This window comes from Biomphalaria glabrata, chromosome 1 (genome assembly GCF_947242115.1).
Source record: "Biomphalaria glabrata chromosome 1, xgBioGlab47.1, whole genome shotgun sequence".
NCBI classification, from domain to species: Eukaryota; Metazoa; Mollusca; class Gastropoda; family Planorbidae; genus Biomphalaria; species Biomphalaria glabrata.
Genome location: NC_074711.1, coordinates 16,207,986 through 16,226,182, shown reverse-complemented (window position 1 = coordinate 16,226,182; position 18,197 = coordinate 16,207,986). Strand labels below are relative to the sequence as shown.

General features: G+C 33.1%; 1 protein-coding gene across 7 annotated transcripts in view; it reads left to right on the top strand.

Annotated features, from left to right (window-relative positions):
- Positions 1-18,197, top strand: part of LOC106073104 (plexin domain-containing protein 1-like) — a 52,517-nt gene that overhangs the window by 25,817 nt on the left and 8,503 nt on the right. For 3 of the 7 annotated variants that reach the window (XM_013233598.2, XM_013233592.2, XM_013233585.2), the window contains exons 2-14: positions 6,131-6,304; positions 6,566-6,771; positions 7,770-7,886; positions 8,062-8,131; positions 8,965-9,087; positions 9,537-9,590; positions 9,689-9,753; positions 10,382-10,478; positions 10,681-10,776; positions 11,305-11,450; positions 12,954-13,157; positions 15,098-15,196; positions 17,761-17,910. In XM_013233598.2, the coding sequence (XP_013089052.2) occupies positions 6,131-6,304; positions 6,566-6,771; positions 7,770-7,886; positions 8,062-8,131; positions 8,965-9,087; positions 9,537-9,590; positions 9,689-9,753; positions 10,382-10,478; positions 10,681-10,776; positions 11,305-11,450; positions 12,954-13,157; positions 15,098-15,196; positions 17,761-17,910 (1,601 nt within the window). Of the gene's footprint in view, positions 1-6,130; positions 6,305-6,565; positions 6,772-7,769; positions 7,887-8,061; positions 8,132-8,964; positions 9,088-9,536; positions 9,591-9,688; positions 9,754-10,381; positions 10,479-10,680; positions 10,777-11,304; positions 11,451-12,953; positions 13,158-14,037; positions 14,131-15,097; positions 15,197-17,760; positions 17,911-18,197 lie in introns of all 7 variants that reach the window. The other 4 variants (XM_013233612.2, XM_013233619.2, XM_013233606.2 and 1 more) reach the window with 4 other exon arrangements.

The window sequence follows — 18,197 nt, the reverse complement described above, 5'->3', positions numbered from 1 at the left end:
CCTCAGAATCAATACGATCTAATTTCACTTTCCCATGGACTACATGACATTCTGACACGTGCTTGGAACTAGGACAGATGTTAACCATGAAATGTTATTCTTATTTTAATAGCTGTTGATACGTTGTAAATCATTCGGCATGTATTCAATGCATTCTTTTTCCTTCTTTCTCTCTTCCAAAAAAAAAAAAAAAAAAACCCTGAGAACTGCATTCTGTTTAAAGCTATTTAAAAACAGCAACGTATTTTGTTTTTTTTTTTTTTTCTTTTTTTTTTAAAGTTTCAGCTTGATTCTAAAATAGGAAGTGATAGAACTAAAGTGTACAACAGTTGTACAGACAGAGTGAGTGGACATAAGTTTTGTGAAAAGATATTTACTTTCTGGAAAAGTTATCAAATTTACTTCACACAAAATATAGATTCATATGTTAACTTACCTATACAAATACTTTAGTCTAGCCATGACTTTCTACCGTCGATTTTAGACGACGATCACATTATCAATGCCCTTCGTAAGCTGTGACCTTGGTGTTATTTAAGCAAAAAATTAATCTTGTGGATTCTTAATAACCATATTTTTATTTTTCAATAACAATTTGATCTCTTTAGAGAAAAATAAGCCGATGGCCTATTTATCGAATCCACCAGAGCCTTTAATTGACCAAATAGCGAAGACTTTAAAGCTGACCTTTATTCAAAAGCCATTGAATGACCATATTAGTTGTTATTTTTTGCCCTGACCGCAATAGACCTTGACCCAAGGTTTCCAATCGAAGCAGAATCAATGTGGTCCTGGCTCGATTAAATCCTTTTATCAAATAGCTTCTAATGAAAGCCAGACGTGTTAGGAGAGGGACCAGGGGGAAAGGGAGGCCATCGATGCCTTCTCTTGAACGGTGTTGACTGGTGCTTTAGGGCGTAAGATTTCTTTAGGGATCTGATTGACACATTGCATAGGGAAGAGAGCTAGGAGAGGACATGCACTCGTCACGTGGTCTGAAGAGAGAACCTATTACCGTTTACATCACATTCAAAGTTGTGTGACCATAAATAAATTAATGATTGATACAGACACTAGCTTTTTGCACCTACTTCGGTATTAAATGAGGAAATTTAGAACTTAATGCATATATATCTTTTGAATATGCGTCTGTTTAGGGGCCCTTCTATATCTTGTCTGTTAAAGATATTAAATGTCAGTTCCATCATAAAACTCTTTTAAAGACTCGCCCATGAGGGATTCAAAAATAAACTTTCCCCCAAAAACCTTTGTCTGTGGCACATTGTATACGCACGTTGAAAGTATTCCTGGTATTTGACGTTGTCTACACTATCTACCACCTGTATGCAACGTCCTACTGTTTTATCGCACACTCAGCTCTAGGACTTGCGTTTAGTTTACGCATTGGATTTGTTCAACTGAGTCCTACAACACATGTTGAGTTGGCTAGCACCATGTGATCCACTTTTGGACATCTAGCATCTCCTCTGTGATAAAGTCGTAATAATTCTACTAGCTGTCAACAACGTGTCAAGAGCTTATTTAAATAGCTGGCTTTCTTAAGAGAGTTTGTTAGTTTGAAATGAACACTCTCTCTTATTAGGCGGGATGGGGCGGGATGGAGAAGGACATATTTCACACGTTTAAAAAAAGAAAGTAGACTAGTTGTGTGTTCTGTGTGCAAATTAATTAGCCGCAAGGCGTGCATTAGTTGGCTGCTCTGTCATTTCTGACCGTTCAAGTCTCTACTTTATAATCATTGCATTGATTTGATTGAACTCGGGAAGAACGATCCGTTGTAAATGTCCACTGCTCTTATTTAATACGTACGTGTCTAGAAAGCTTTAAGCATCATCAGGTCCATGGGAAGGAAACTGTACAATGAAGCATTGATGATGCTAAATGTGTCAGTAGGTTACACGTCTTCTTCCCCTTCACCTGTCTCTCTAGCCGTTTGGACCGTTGGGGCACCATACATGATCTGTTGACCATTTATCTCCATTCCTCTCTGTCTTTTGCCAGAATTAAAGTCGCTTTCAATGACAGGCCTATCCATTCTTTGACATTGTCTTTCCATCGTCTCTTTTGTCTGCCCCCCCCCCCCCCGTGACACTTTCTTCATAAAGGTCTGATCGAACCTTGTGTGATATGGCCGTACAGTTTTTAACAATGGTCATCATGAAGCCCGGGCTCCACTGTGATCCGGTTTCGGGTTTCCTCATTTGTGATGCGGCCTCTGCAGGTGACACTTAGACTCCTGGATGAATAACTAATTCCAAGGTTTATTTAATGTGGACCCAAACAGTTCTTGTCATTAACCTTCGCTCCCCCCCCCCCCCAATGTCCTGTCTTGACGTGTCGACTAGTCAAACTTGGAAACTTCAATAACAACATCAGTACTTCAGTTTCTATTGGCACTCTCTTGAGGTCTGCCCCTGAGCTGGGCAAGAGATAAGGCGATGGTTCACTTCCATTTAGAGATACTTATTTGAAGTTATAACTTTGATTCGGTTTTATCAAACAGTTCAAAAGTTATAAGAAGACAATTTGATTTGGTTTTCGCACCAGAGGTCTAAAGATATACATCTAGGGATTTTAAAACACACACAAAGCAATAAGAAGACGAAATTAATTTTTGAACTAAAGTCCCTAAGCTACAATGATTCTCCAAAAAATTATAAGGTTTAGTTTTATGAATTTCTATTAAATTGTAAATAAATTCTTTCCAAAACCTTTAATTAGCATTTAGAAGCTTTGCGTTTATACCGCCATATAGATTCTATGTTTCAATCTCCCATTAGCGTATGCTGTTGAAAGTTTAGAACCGCTGACCAAGTAATAAGTACTTGAGAGTGATATCCCCTGGTGACACCACGATCGTTATTGGCGCTAAAAGGGAGGGGTTTTGTTTTTACTATGATGTCCTTGAGGGAATGATTTTAACACGAGCTCGTTATATTTGAGGTGACAACTTTTAACGCCGTATCTCTCAAAACTAATTGTAGGCCAATTAGATATTAATACAATAAAAAAAATTGCAAGTCAAAGTTCTCTTAATAATAAATATTTGTGCTGGTGATTGGTAATGGTATGTTGCCCTCACAGACGTGCCTAATCCCCAGGATTGGATTTAGACTTGATAAGGTCCTGAGCTTGTGTTTTGAAATCTGGGGCCCTTTAAACGTCTAGATATATAATTGCATGTTTTATAAGGCTGTAAAAATGATGTTCAGTTCAACTAGCAACGCTATGGTAAAGAAAAACACATTTTGATCTATTTCAAGGAAATATGTTGTAAAACTGAAATTATTGATAGACATTGAATTGGATACTACATTCTCATTCCATGGAGAACTGCATGACACGAATAGGATGAGATACATAGATTATCGTGTAATTCTTATCTTATAAATTATAGACGTAACTTGAAGATAATTGCTTCAAAATAGTCATGTGACTTAGACTCAGCCAGGTCATTGGTTGATTCAGGCGACCTATTCCATGCTCTATAAGCACTAGGGAAGCAGGAGCACATGTACAAATTTGTCCTAGCATATGGAATAAGACATAGAAAATCGCAAGTGATCCTTGTATTGGAAAAGTGAGTTAAATGCAAGAATGGAACTTGATGATTAATGCTGGAATAAAATTAACCAGCCAGTCTCATGGCACATTAATGTGGAATAATTGGAGTGGAGGATCTTGGTAGCATCCTCATGAGGCAGTTTGTAGTTTTTCTCTTGGCCTCCACTTATTATCTTATCACTGGGGCCCCTGGCTCGCTCTTTCCATGTTATTTTAGACCCCTGCTTACATTTTCGCCTAGACCAATCCAACAACTGTTGGGTCATGCATGTTTGTGTGTGAGGTTAGAACGGGCTGGCCTGCGGAGAGATACAGTTCTCTAAAATGCAGTTATCTCCATTTCTTGAAATGCTCAACTTATGGTAATCGTGGTCTCTGTGGTCTGTTACTTTTACTTGGGCTACATTAGCCTCAGTGGACCCAGGTCATATGGACATTGTCTACCCCTGTTTACTCCTGTGTGACCACATAGGAGACTGAGACTCTTGCAATGTGTAAGACTCCTCGCTTTTCCTTTCTCTTTTTTTTTTCTCATCTTTTTTTTTTTTTTTTTTTGCAAGCGTTTCAGTAATGGGATAGTGACGTCATCGGCTGAAGTGATTGTGTTAGGCTTCCCGCCCAAATCCTTGTCCTCTATCCTAAAGTCGTCTGCATTGATTGGGATGAACCTGTAGCAAAGAAAAAAATACTAATGGCTGTTTGTGTGGCCCTTGTGCTTTTAGCTGCCCTCCCTTCGTGTTGAAACACCATTTAGTAACAACCTGGTTTCATAGTGCTTATCTTAACAATCTTTGTGGTCACAGTAGGAGAAAGTGATTGCTTAGACTTTTTGTTTTTTGGTTAGTTATTCCACTAGAAAAACCTGGTGATTTGTTGTGTAATGTCTACCACCTTCTCTAAATATTGCTAGAATAATTTACCATTGTCTTTGAATTCTCTGTCCTCATTGCTCTTTTGTATCCCTCTCTCACTCTCTCTGTCTCCCATCCCATCACTTTATTATTCATGTAAATTTTATTCTTTGTATATTATTCTGATACTTTGATTTTCTTTTTGGTGAAAAAGATGTCTTCAGAACCCCCACCCCCTCTCTCTCTCTCTTTCCCCTCAACAGATTTTTTTTATGACATTAGTAACTCGATCTAGAAGTTTTTCATATCTGAATGATAAAGAAGCTGATTTAAAATTGTAACTTGGATAGTTTTAAAGTTCCGTTTGTGTTTACTGAAGAGAGGTAGAGAATCCTTGAAGACTTAGAGGGCGACATGCCCCAAATAAGCACAATAACATTAACATTCTCTTTTTTTTTCTCTCTCTCTTTTTCTCTATTTCTCGCTCACTCTCTCTCTATTCCTCTGAGTGCATGTGAGAGTGTTTTGCAGATGTTTACTGATGGGGGGTGACCTTTTTCCCTTGATAATAATTTAGAAAGATTCAGGGATGTAGCTGCTAGTTTTGAATAATTCTCTTTTATTACGTGTCTGGAAGAAATACAATTGAGCCATGGTGATCAGCATAGACATAGAGTGTTTTTAGTCTTTACTGCAAAGGAGAGAATCTGTGTTTAAAAGTTTTTTTTTTGTTCTTTCTTTTTAATTGGATGCTTTTATTGGACATTGAAGCCTTTTGTCCAGTACGGGTGTAATGGAGTGTGTGTGTTTCTATGGTGACGGTGGGAAGAGGTTAGCAATTGGTTGTGAATGGTGCAAGATAGGTGGCATTGTTGTCATTGGTTGTAGTTAAGACAAACGACTCCAGAATGTGAGACTCAAAGATTTTAGTGAGTTAGATTTAAAAAAAAATATTATTACTAAAGTCTAGTATCACATATCAACTTGGTTTTGTTTATATTATATAAAAAATTATATTTAGTATTGTTCACAAGGAATAAATTTAACAAATTTTTTTTTCATAATAAACATTTTTCTCACTAAATTCTACTATAGTTTATGTAGTACACATTCCCCCCCCCCCCCCCCACCACCACTCACCCGTCCTTCCCAACCATCAAAAAAGTTTTAATAAACCTTTTTACTATTTCATGAAAACATATTGTGAGCTTTGATAGATTCCTCTCTGAGAGCACATTCCCCCACTCCCCTAAATTTAAGGTGAATTGTCAGAGACATACATCAGTTTTCTTCTTTTTTTTTGTCTTAATATTTAGTTGGAGATATAATAAATAAACCATTTTGTTTTTGCATCTCTTTTTTTTTTTGGATTTAAAAAAACACACACTTTCTGTTATTATTGTCATAACACAACAAACTGAAATCCCAAATCTAATGGAAAAAAACAACTATTGTTGTTCTCACTTAAAAATTACCTTTGAAGACAAACACACAAGACATTGATATATGTCATTCTTTTTAAAGACTTAATAAACATGAACATGCATCTAAAACACTGAGGGCCAAAATGGCGGCACTAAGTGACAACTGCACCAAATCAATTTTGTCTCTTTTATGTTTAATAGTGTCCATTAGTTTTTTTCTTTTCAAAGGAAAGAAGGTTTCATACTGTGTCTACTTTGTTTCTTTTGCAGAGATAAATTACCAGATTGTCAATTCCAATGAACTCAAGCTTACCTCAGAGAACTATCAAGTTGTCAAAGTGCTTTCACATTCCAGGATCCGACGCCAAAACTCACCTGCAGACAGCAGCGGTCCTGATAAACCAGTATCGTCACCTGATGAGACCAGTCAGGCCATAGTAACAGGTAAGTGTTAGAGTTTAAAAGAATAATATAATAAAGAAAAAGAAAAATATAACATAGATATGCTATGAAGACATTTTGCAAAATGTTCAGCTTAAAGCTATTTACTAGAAATGGAGACACGGTATCTGGCTCTGGCCGGATAAAAATGATATCTGGTGCAGCCCTTATATATATTGATGTTTACATATTATTTGGAATTGTGTGATTTAGCAACTTCAACTAATTTATTTCACAAAAGTACTTTATTTTGTTTTATGTCAGGTGCGTTCACCGCAGCCAGCGGTGCAACTGCAGCTCCAAAAGATGCCACAACAGCCGTGCCGCCACGTGTTTCAGATAGTAACAGCACAGCTAATGCCAGTAGTACAGCTGCACCTGTTTCCAGTACAACCAAAACCAGCACATCCACCTCAACAGAGCCAACAGCAGCTCCAGTGGATCCTTTTGCAGAAGCAGATCATATACATGTAGGTTTAGTTGACCTGAATTATTTACAATATATAAAAGAATTCCAGTTAGAATATTTTGATTTTAATCTTTATTTTAGGCTAAAGGTTCAAAATATATAATCATATTCAAGGTTTTTTCAGCATAGGTAGAGTACACTTGGTTCTGTGTCAGTTGGCATCAAGCAGAGTGACCAACTACTAGTGTGAACTTGAAATTTAATTGAACCTGTTATTTAATTTTAATATTTCTAATAGATATCTTAAACACACTAAAAAGACTATATTAACAATTAACACATCACTTTATTAGTTTGACATTCTTTATCCTTCAGTACATGCTGACTATACACAATCACTCACAATACACTACTAGTCACTCAAAACAAACACACTTACTATCACAATATTGGTAACACTTTATGATTTTAATCATATAAATTACTATATAAAATAATCCCCTTTTATTTTTTTAAGTTCAGCTATTAACTTATTTCACAAGAAATTTAAAAACAAATCACGAAGTATACTGACAAAAAAAAAAGCTTTGCCAAGTGGTTGACCATGTTTCTACCAACTTAAAACTCTTGTCTTTGTATATTTTTGGCTATACAACTATACATTTGGCTATACAACTATATATTTGGCTATACAACTATACATTTGGCTATACAACTATACATTTGGCTATACAACTATACATTTGGCTATACAACTATACATTTGGCTATACAACTATACATTTGGCTATACAACTATACATTTGGCTATACAACTATACATTTGGCTATACAACTATACATTTGGCTATACAACTATACATTAGGCTATACAACTATACATTTGGCTATACAATTGGGTGCTGCTAGTTGTAAACTACCTTCTGAAAGTTTTGCTTTGAGTTTACTTGTAAGTCTTAAAAGTTAAATTTGAGATTGTTGGAGATATTGAGTCTTTATTGAAAATCTACATTACTAGAGAAGTCAAACAATGATATTTTGTGTTTTGTTGCATTATAGGATCAACATATTTATTATACTTCTGAAGTATTCAAAAATAAAGTGAACGATTACTGGCAGGAGCTTAGTGCTGTCCCCCGTCATGAAACACTGTCCTCTGGGCATAGAGTCGCCGCGGTATGTTTTACTTTCATTATACATTGTTCAAAATGTGTAAAGAAATTTGTAACTAGAAAATAGATTTTTAAAAAATAAATTATGTAATGCTATAACATAATCATCTGACCTTTTACTGGATTTGCTTAATAATAAATGACCTTTGATAACCAAATGAGTTTTCTCTACTGTTTAGGTGATCCCTTTGAAGTTCAAGTTTCACTTTTATGGCCATGATGTGACTAATGTAACAGTGGCTACAGGAGGTAACTCTAGTTGTTAGATTGTTGAACCTAACACTTCTTTCTGAGTTGAAATCCAGCTTTCAAGATAAACATACATTTTCTCTCTCAATATTGTCTTTGTTTACAATTTACTCAATTTGTAGAGGAATCTAATTATCCTATGTTAAAATTTCAAATAGTAAATTTCCTCAATGATATATAACAAAACAACATTTAATTGATTGCTTATTAAGAATAAACAAAAATAGACATTCTTTTATAACTAATTCTCTGGCAGCATATTGACAAACTTGCTTAGGAGTGAGGTTGAACTTTTTTTAAAAAGAATTTTAAGATTTTTTTTTTTTAGTCATCCACTTTGCTGCTTTTTTTTAAAAAGAGAAAGTTGCACAGAGTTTTATTGTAACTTACAAAGAAATGTTTTGCATATCAGAATTTGAGACAATAAGCCAAAGGATCACCTCTCATCTGATGCAACAGTTTTAACAATTCATTTCTGGAGCTTACTACTATTCTTAATTGCATTAGTATCATGAAGAAGTTTCTTTTTTTTTTTGTCTTTGTTTGACATTCTTTAATTCTCATCTCTGGCGTCTTTATAAAATACCTAAAGTGTTGTTTTTTTAAAACTGTAATTCTTTTTATGTAAAATTAGAAAATGAAATAATTGGGCAGCAACTCCTTTTATAGCTTTTATCTAGCATGTCTAATTGAAAGGATATCAATAATTCATTTGGTATACAAAGGAAAGTACTTTCAAAATATATTGAATAGAAATAAAACTTTTCATTCAGATTATGTATACTATCAACTGTGATAAAGTTCTGCCACTAATTAGTTAATATTTATTTTAGGTTTTATCTACATGAGTCCATTCTTGCACCAGTGGCTCACAGCTACCCAGTATATAGCTCCACTCATGGCCAACTTTGATCCATCACTTAGTAAAGAATCTGGTATTTACTATAAGAATGAAGGTAGGTATGACTTGGCTAATCTTCATTTCTAACTTGAACCAATTTACTAGAACAGTCATACTTCAACTCTACTGCACTGATCTAGTCACTAGGTTACATTAGTAGACCATTAATTTATTCTTATCTTATAAATTACAGTGGATCCTTCAAAGAAGTTAATTACTTTAAGAGTAATTATTTTCATTATGATAGTGATACCACTTGTATGTCATACATTACAACCTTTATCTATGTCTAAAAAGAAAAGATACCTTGCATTAAAAAAAAATTTTTGTCAAGCAAGTATTATATTTTGTAAAATATAATTTTGATATTGTGTATTATTAAAATAAGTGAAGTTTTTAATATTTTAAAGTATTTTAAAATAATCTACTTGTCCTGTATGATATTTTCAAATTTAAAGCTTTATTACTATGCTGATAAATCTTCTCTGTTTGCATCGCCTTTAGATGACAAGTTTACTGTAGAATGGAAGAATGTTATGCTAAAGGACCAAAACTCTAGTAAGTAATTGATTGAATGTCAGAGTATTTCTTTGTTTTTGTTGTTTAATCTAGTGTTTAATGACATTTTGTTGAAACAATCAATGTCTCTATTTTAGGTGGTGTGTTCACTTTTCAAGCCATTTTACACAAGGATGACAACATTCATTTTGTCTATAAAACAGTAAGTAGACATCTCATTATTTGGTCATAGAGAATGCTTTGGAATCAGTGTTTAGAAACTCTAGAATAATGATCATATGACTTGTTTTAATCTAGAATAATGGTCATATGACTTGTTTTAATCTAGAATAATGATCATTTGACTTGTTTTAATCTAGAATAATGATCATATGACTTGTTTTAATCTAGAATAATGATCATATGACTTGTTTTAATCTAGAATAATGGCCATATGACTTGTTTTAATCTAGAATAATGGTCATATGACTTGTTTTAATATAGAATAATGGTCATATGACTTGTTTTAATCTAGAATGGTGATGCTATGACTTGCATTAATCTAGATTAATGATGCTGTGACTTGCCTTAGTCTATAGTAATGATATAACTTTTCTTAATCTATTATTTAACTTGTCTTAATCTAGAATAACGATTACAGCACTTGTTTTTATTTATTTATTTATTTTTTTAACTTGTCTCATTCTCTGATAACATATCCATGCTACTGCTGTGTTCTTAAGTCTGCTAACTATTTCTAATATATACATTACTTGATTAAGAGTGTTCCATTTAGTTTAAGCCGTCAGTGTTTCCATTCTGTCAGCATGTCTAATTTGCCTTTTTCCAAGGTGCCAGTAGCAGTACGAAGTATCTCTACAGAAGAGCATCCTGTTAAAATTGGTTTATCTGATGCTTACTACAATGACACATACCTTCCAGAATACAGTATGTTACATTTGTTTAAATAATTTCCAGAAAAAAGTATGTAATATTTTTTAAATACCTGTTAGAATACAGTATGTAACATCTCTTTAAAACTTTATTTTTGTTTTACATTTTGGGGTTAAAATTAAATAGAAAGATTATTTGGTAATGACAAGTAACTCATTTTGAATAATAAAAAAAAAACAAAATCTGTTGATTCCAGAGATCAAGAGGAGAACCATCTACGAGTACCATAAGGTTGTTGTTAAGATGGATGCCATTGCTAATGGGACAGTGGTTGTTTTGAAACCTCTACCAAGTAAGTCCAGAATTTGTCACTGTTATGAAAAAAGTTTCAATACATAACTATGGGTTGGGGTGAAGTATAAATTAAAGTGAATTTGGCCCCTCAAAAAGTATGTTCTACTTATGGAAGTTAAGAATTGATAATTTTGTCTGTTTTGTTTGAGAGAGAATTGAAGAGCAAAGGTCATCTGTTTCTGTGGTCCACAGTTAACGAGGGTGTCATGTGATGTGTCTAGCACAACACCCTACCGTCTTTATTTTTCCCTAACTAAAGTCAGGTATCCATTAGAGCTGGGTGGACTCTGAGGCACCCTAAAGATATTGAAATGGAAAATACCAGGATTTGAAACTGGGACCCTCCAGCCAATAGCTTTAACACTCATCTTTCATGCCTACGATTTAACAACTGGGTTTCAGATATTCTAAATTATGTTTTCTTACATTTTATCTTGAACCTGTTGATAGTCAATTTTTTGTTTCATTATCTTTGTTATTTTACTTGAGGGAATTTTTACCAACAACATCTATTGTTTCACTTCAGCTTGCAATAGACTTACAGACTGTGGCACATGTGTCAAGCATGAAAACGTCAAGTTTGACTGCAAATGGTGTAACACAATAGGACGCTGTTCAGATGGTCTGGACTGGTATCGCCAACACTGGGACAAAGAAGGCTGCCAGCAATCTGTAAGTTGTGGTGCCTCTGGTTGAGTAGCACGTCACTTAGTGAAGACTGTCTCTCCTTCCTTTCTTTTATGAGCATGAAGTTAGTGGCAGGTTTGACCCTATTGAGTGAGATATCAAACTGAACTTGGATATTAGTAGATCAGAAGTGGCATTTACAGCTAGCAAATACTTTTATTGGTGCATTCAGTTATTAGCTTCTTGTTTTTAGTTGTTATGTTTGTTGTTGGTTGTCATATTAAATTGTCATTCTTTGGTTGTCATATTAGGTTGTCAGTAGGTTGCTAGTTGTTGTTATTGAAAATCTTGTTTTTTTTTTGTTTTTATTTATGTAGTTTGTGAGCTATTTATAAAACAAGATTTTGCTTTTAGAATTTTAAGTTCTTACTGCCAGTTACTTAGAGTTAAGCTTGTATCTTTGCTGCCATAATGTTGTTCTGTTGTTTTATGGTGCCTTAAAGCAAATTTAATAATTATTAATGAGTTCATTTCTCTAACATGCAATCACTATCTTCTGTTGCCTCAAAGCCAATTTTATATATAATTAAAGAGTTCATTTGTCTAACATACAATCACTATCTTCTGCGACTCATGAAAGTTCTGCTTCAAGATTTCTAATTTAGGTTAAGAAAAACATTTTAAAAAACCACTACGAAATAAAAAGATTTAAAAATTTTTCCTAATTGTTCATGGGTTGTCCTGCGTCAAAGACTCTTATATCAAAAAGTATCTCTGATGTAGCCTTTATATGAAGATATAAATATTTATACAAACTTTCTTCTCTAATATACTTTTTAAGATATTTATATATATATTTATATATAAAACTTTATTTTAAGAATTTTTTGCTTTACAAAGTTGATTACAGGATATAAATTTTATACAAACTTTAATTTGAAATATAAATATTGATACTGACTTTTGTTTGAAGTTTGAAATATGGACACAAACTTATTTTTTTTATTTTTTAGATTAAAACATTTATACAAAATTATATTTGCAAATTTTAACATCAATACAAGCTTTATTTTAAAGTAAGTTTGGTGTGTCCAAATATGTGGAAATCTGATTAGTTTTTAAGAAAGAAAATGGGACACAACTTAGCCAATGAAAAAGAGGGAGCGCACTAGCTACTCCAGAAAATGACATTGAAGCTCTTTGAATATGAATATTTTTAATCTCATTTTTGATCAAAAGTATTTGTAAATGTTCACATTCAAAACAGCATTGATAGCTCATGTTTGAAGTTTATCCATGACCTTTTTTTTTTAGTTTGACCATCTTTCAACCAAGTTTTATGAATGTTATCTTTCATACTTTTTTTTTTTTTTTACAACAAATAAATTGCTCTCTATCAATGTTGCCCCATTAATACCTGCACTGTACGAGGATTGTTTTCAGATAGTAAAATATGTGAAGAAATGCTTTCAAGAAACAGTTCAGTTCCCAGACTTCCTTTCTCAATATTCTTTACTGGCTTCTTGCCATATTTGATACTGTTTTTAGAGTGGATCTTCAGTTGATGATTGTGAGCCTGTTACAACCACAACTGTAACTAATTGGTCTGTTTCTACCACCGCTGTGAAGTTAGCTAATTCATCCTCCCGTCTGAGTTTACCAGTAACAACATTGTCTTCTTTCTCGGATGAGACCAGTACTGATAATGTCACCAACAGCTCTAGTCAAGCTAAATTGTTGGCTGGTTGCGGTGTAAGTTATGAACTACAGGACTTTTAACTTTACCGTTGGCTTTGCTTTACAGCTAAAGAATATTGGTATAAACATCAACTAATTTTTAGCTTGCCTACCTGATAAAAAAACTAACTTAAATATTTTACTATATACCATTGAAACGCTTCACTCACATTTTATTTAAATATGTTTGTCTACATACAAAGTTTTGACATTTTGAATACAGTACACAGTTAATGATTTCAGTTACTTTTGAGTTTGTTACAGTGAAGTTTGAGTTCAGTACAAGTTTTAAGAAGTAAAAAAAAAAACAAGTGGGTTTTGTTAAACAATAAAAGTCTAAATAATTTAAACCCACAAACCTTAGGAATAATTATTTTCATTTCTTTCAAAATCTTTCCTAATTCATATCTTTGTAGAATGTAAACTATAGCTTGTAGCTTTCAGTCCTGCTAATTAAATTTCATAAATAGTGAAAATGTGCTTTTAAAATGAGTGAATCTCACATCAAACTTTTGACAATTGTTTAGCATCTCTATTTCTAGTTTGTAAACTTCCTGTCAGCAAGGTTTGAATGTACTTTTCTGAACAGAATGAAAAATAGAAATTCTTGTTTTTCTGAGGATTTTTTAATAATTGACCACATTTGATGTACTTTTCCTGCACTGTTGCTGCACTTCTGTTCATCTTTCAGTGTTATCCAGAATTCTAATGTATTCTTTCTTTTTTTTTTAAATAATTTACTTTTGTCTCAAAGGTTAATGAACTGGTTCAAAAGATGAATCATATGACATGTTTCTATTGATTGAGTGAAATCAACTGGTTGAAATGATTGAAAGGTCATGCACCTTTGTCTTTCCCACATTCTTCACTAGAAATATGTGCTTTCTTTTTCTAGTTGACCAATGCTACAGACATATGCTCCTTTCTCCCACAACCTGTGAGGCCAATAACAGATCCCTTGTACCCTGGTTCTCAAAACATTTGTAATGTAAGTATGTCAAGGACATTGCTCGCCCACTGCATGCAGGACTGTTGCTGAGCATCTCACATTCCTCTTTGATTCACTGTTTTTGTTTTCTTGGTAATGATTAATCCTTGCATGTTAGTATTGGACTAGTGTTTTAATTAGTTTCTGAGCCCCAGGTTTATTGGACACTAGTGGATGCTCTAGAAGTGCTCAGCTAACAAGGAAGGTATTGCCCAATGTTGTGGTATTAACCCTGACTGACAGATATGTTAATTTAATTAACTCTGGACTATGTCATCTTTTAAAGCATGTCTTTCCTTTCATAGCTGGTGGTGAATGATAGCACAGCACTACAATTAAACTCATTTGTACATATCACTAAACCTTTACCATTAAGTACCATTTGATCACAAACATAATACCACCGAACACATTTTTATACACAATTCTTAGATCCTATTGTGAAATGCATGCTATACACTGCACCTTGTCATTTCACAACTACTAATTTATTAATATTTTATATTTTCATAACATTTTTTTTCTTTTATTGTTAATATTCATTAAGTTTGTCATCTCTTTAGCTTGTCTTGCTGATTTTGATTTTCAAAATGTTTTTTGTAAACTGTTAACTCAGACATAAAACTTATTCAATCAAAAAAAGTTTTTTTCTTTAAGAAATAGAAAATTTCAGCTTGAAAGCAAGAAATGGTACAATAAAAATATTCCAAGAAATATAATTGCATTTTGGTTGCCTCTAAACATTTGGACTGCTGTTTATATTATTTGTAATCTTGAGTGTAGCTATTTATGCATGGTAGCCATCTACTGAACATCTATTAACCTACAATCTCTGACTCTTCTTTTCACCTCATTATGTTTACCTATGTACCAACCAACAGCAATTATGTTTACCTATGTACCAACCAACAGCAAATGTTAAAAAAAAATCAATTCTGGGTCATACAATTGAACATTTTAATTTTAGCACGTTAAAGATGCTGCCGGTTGTCAGTTCCTCCCTCCGCCAGTCAAACATTTAAGGGACCCATTAAAAATGGTCGTCCCTCTTAGAGAGTCCTGTGAGGTATGTGTGTGCTAAGTCACGTAAGAAACATAAAATCAGAACATGTTTTTATTTTTGTTGCTGTTTTTTATTTTATTTCTTTTTTAAATTTTCTCTAAGGATATCATAATTTTTAGTTAGTGCTGCTTTAATTGTATTTGATTGTTAGGTTCCTTAAATGCCCACTTACTAGATTAAGTATTAATCCCATTCTTAGCAGGACACTTCATCCTAGTGTATTATCTACAATGTTTTAAACATTTAGTAGATCTAAGCATTCATTTAAATTAATTTTTAATTGTTTCAAAAGGATAAATGTTTATAAATGATATTTTAAAACCAAAATCTGTTAGCAGCATTTAATAAAAGCAGAATTAAGGTTCTAAAAATATTTTTAACGTACAAGCCTACCAACCTGGACAAAGCAGGACCATAACCATTCCTTTTTACAAATCACATTTAACTAATAGATAGACAATGAACATTTTATGTGCAAGGTGGCACTTCAGTTATTTTATGAGATGCAATGAGTTTACTTAAAATGAGAAGAAAAACATGAAATATTGGAAGTTTTTACATTTTATTTGGTATGGTGAAGAACATTTTGAATATTACATTTTATTCATTCGCATGATTTAATTTTACCAAGTAAACAATGAACTAGTGATTTGTAATAAGACATTTTTCAAACTATTTCTTCTAGCACTTTGAAGATCATTGATTGACTTGGTTGTTTACATTGAAGTTTACATATTGAAGTTTAATCAGAGTAATTAGCTCTTTTGTTTACTTTTTTCATTATTTTAACAATAAAATACAGTAAAGTTTAAAAAGAAGTGACTGTGGTTTGGGTACAGGTATCATGGAATCTACATCACAGAAACATTGTCAAGGTTGTCACATTGAGTTGCTAAGTAACAAATATTTAAATCACAATGACTTTATGCTACAAGCTTAGAAATTTGATGCTGCAATGCAAGTAGAGACAAATAATTATAAGCTTTTTAAAATGCATAGCTTATCAGTTCTTCTGTACTTTGTAAAAGGGATACAGCTGCAACTTCATTTATGAAAATGTTCTATTGAGCAAATATTCTATGTCAGTCTCTTGTTCTAGCTGTGTTTCATGCTTTGTGCTTTTCAACTGCACACATTTAGAGACCGGCTCTAACAATGCACAAGTAGACTCACTGTGGGAAGAGAGAGAGGAGACCATTACTGCAAGCATTACAATGTGCAAGTTGTTTCTTATTCTTCTAGCCAGCTTGTAGCTGCTGAACTGTAAGCTCTTTTGCAGACTGATCCAATGAAAAATAGTGATCTGTTTTCTTCAGTTGTTCAGCACTGCTTTACAGAGTGTTGGTTATGTTGGGCTGTAGTGGAAGTAGGGTCTGCCTAAGGTGGAAAATTGTGGGGCATTAAAAAAAGAATGAGTGAGGCACACAAAAAAATGGGTCTCCAGAGAGAGAAGGAGAGAAAGGAAGAAAGAGAGTGGGAGAGACAGTTAAAAGTCTAAATGGGAGAGAATCACAATGAGCAAAGTGCAAAAAAAGTGAAGGTGTCTAAGAGAGAGTGAAAAGAAGAGGGAGAGAGAGAAAAGGAAAGGGAAAGAGTGATTAAGAAAGTGAGAGAAATATCGAGCGAGCCATTCAATGCAACATAACAGAATTAACTAGAATTCACAAACTTACAATTATGTTCAAGGGAATTGTTAAATTTCAGCCGTTTTAATGGAAGTGCAAAAAAAAAAAAAAAAAAAAAAAGAGGGTAGGTTCCGACTATAATAAATAAATATATAGCATGGGAACAAATCCCTGGCCTGGGAACCAATCAACTGGTGTAGCAAAATTGTGTTCACAATGGGCACTTTTAGGTGGAAGCTTTGTACATGATATCTAATTCTTACCATTGGTCTCAAATATGTCAAATTATGTTCTAACTATATACAATCAGGATCAAACTAAGCACAATAAGTACAATAGAAGCATTGAAATAAACATGTTTAATGTATGTTTTATTGTTTCTTCTGTTCACTAACTTCTTTAAGCTTGAAACAGTTTTTGATTAATTTCATTAATCTGGTGAAGAACATTTTGAATGTTACATTTTATTCATTTGCATGATTTAATTCTACCAAGTAAACAACTAGTAATTTCTAATAAGACATTTTTCCAACTATTTCTGCTAGCACTTTGAAGATCATTGACTTGGTTGTTTACATTGCTCATTTCAAATTAAAGTGATTTTTATCTTTATCTCATTCAAATTTGATAATATTTACTAAGTAATTAGTGGATATTATTATTTCTATTTCCATTTATAATTTATTTTATAAAAAAATATAATGCCAGTAATTCATTTATTTTTTTTTCCTTTAAAAAAATTTAATAGGGAAACTGAATCAATTATATTTCAGTAGTGTCAATAAAAACACTTATATCATTGTGCACTCGGAACTAGAATGCTATATTTAGTTGACAAGATTTGTTTCAGATATCAACAGAAGTTTAAAGGTACATAGCATATCTACTTGATTACTTCTATTTTATTCTACTAATAATGTGCCTTTTCTGTGTGTATTTCAGAATGGTAAATGTAACCAGAAGAGTGATTTCCCTGTGGCTGTCATAGTGGTTATCGTTTTTATCATTTGTGGTCTACTTGGAGCTGTGGGGGGATGGGTCTACTATGCCTACACCCATCCCACCAGCAAGTCTGGCATGTGGCTCATGGAGGTACTGCCTACTTCCCAGTGGTCTATTTGTAACACAAAACCAATTTGTTTCAAAGCAATCTGTTTTGAAAATACAAAAGAAAACTTACTGATAATGTGACCAAAATATTTTTAAAAGATTCAATGCAATAAAAAAGTCAAGTAATCAAAGCTTCATTTAGAACTTGTACATCTAATGAATGGCTTTGTTGTGCAATGTCTGGTTATTATACTTCTTGCTATCTATCACTACTTTTAAACATGGTGGCAAAGTTTTAATGTAGTTCTATTTCATCCATCTCACCAAAA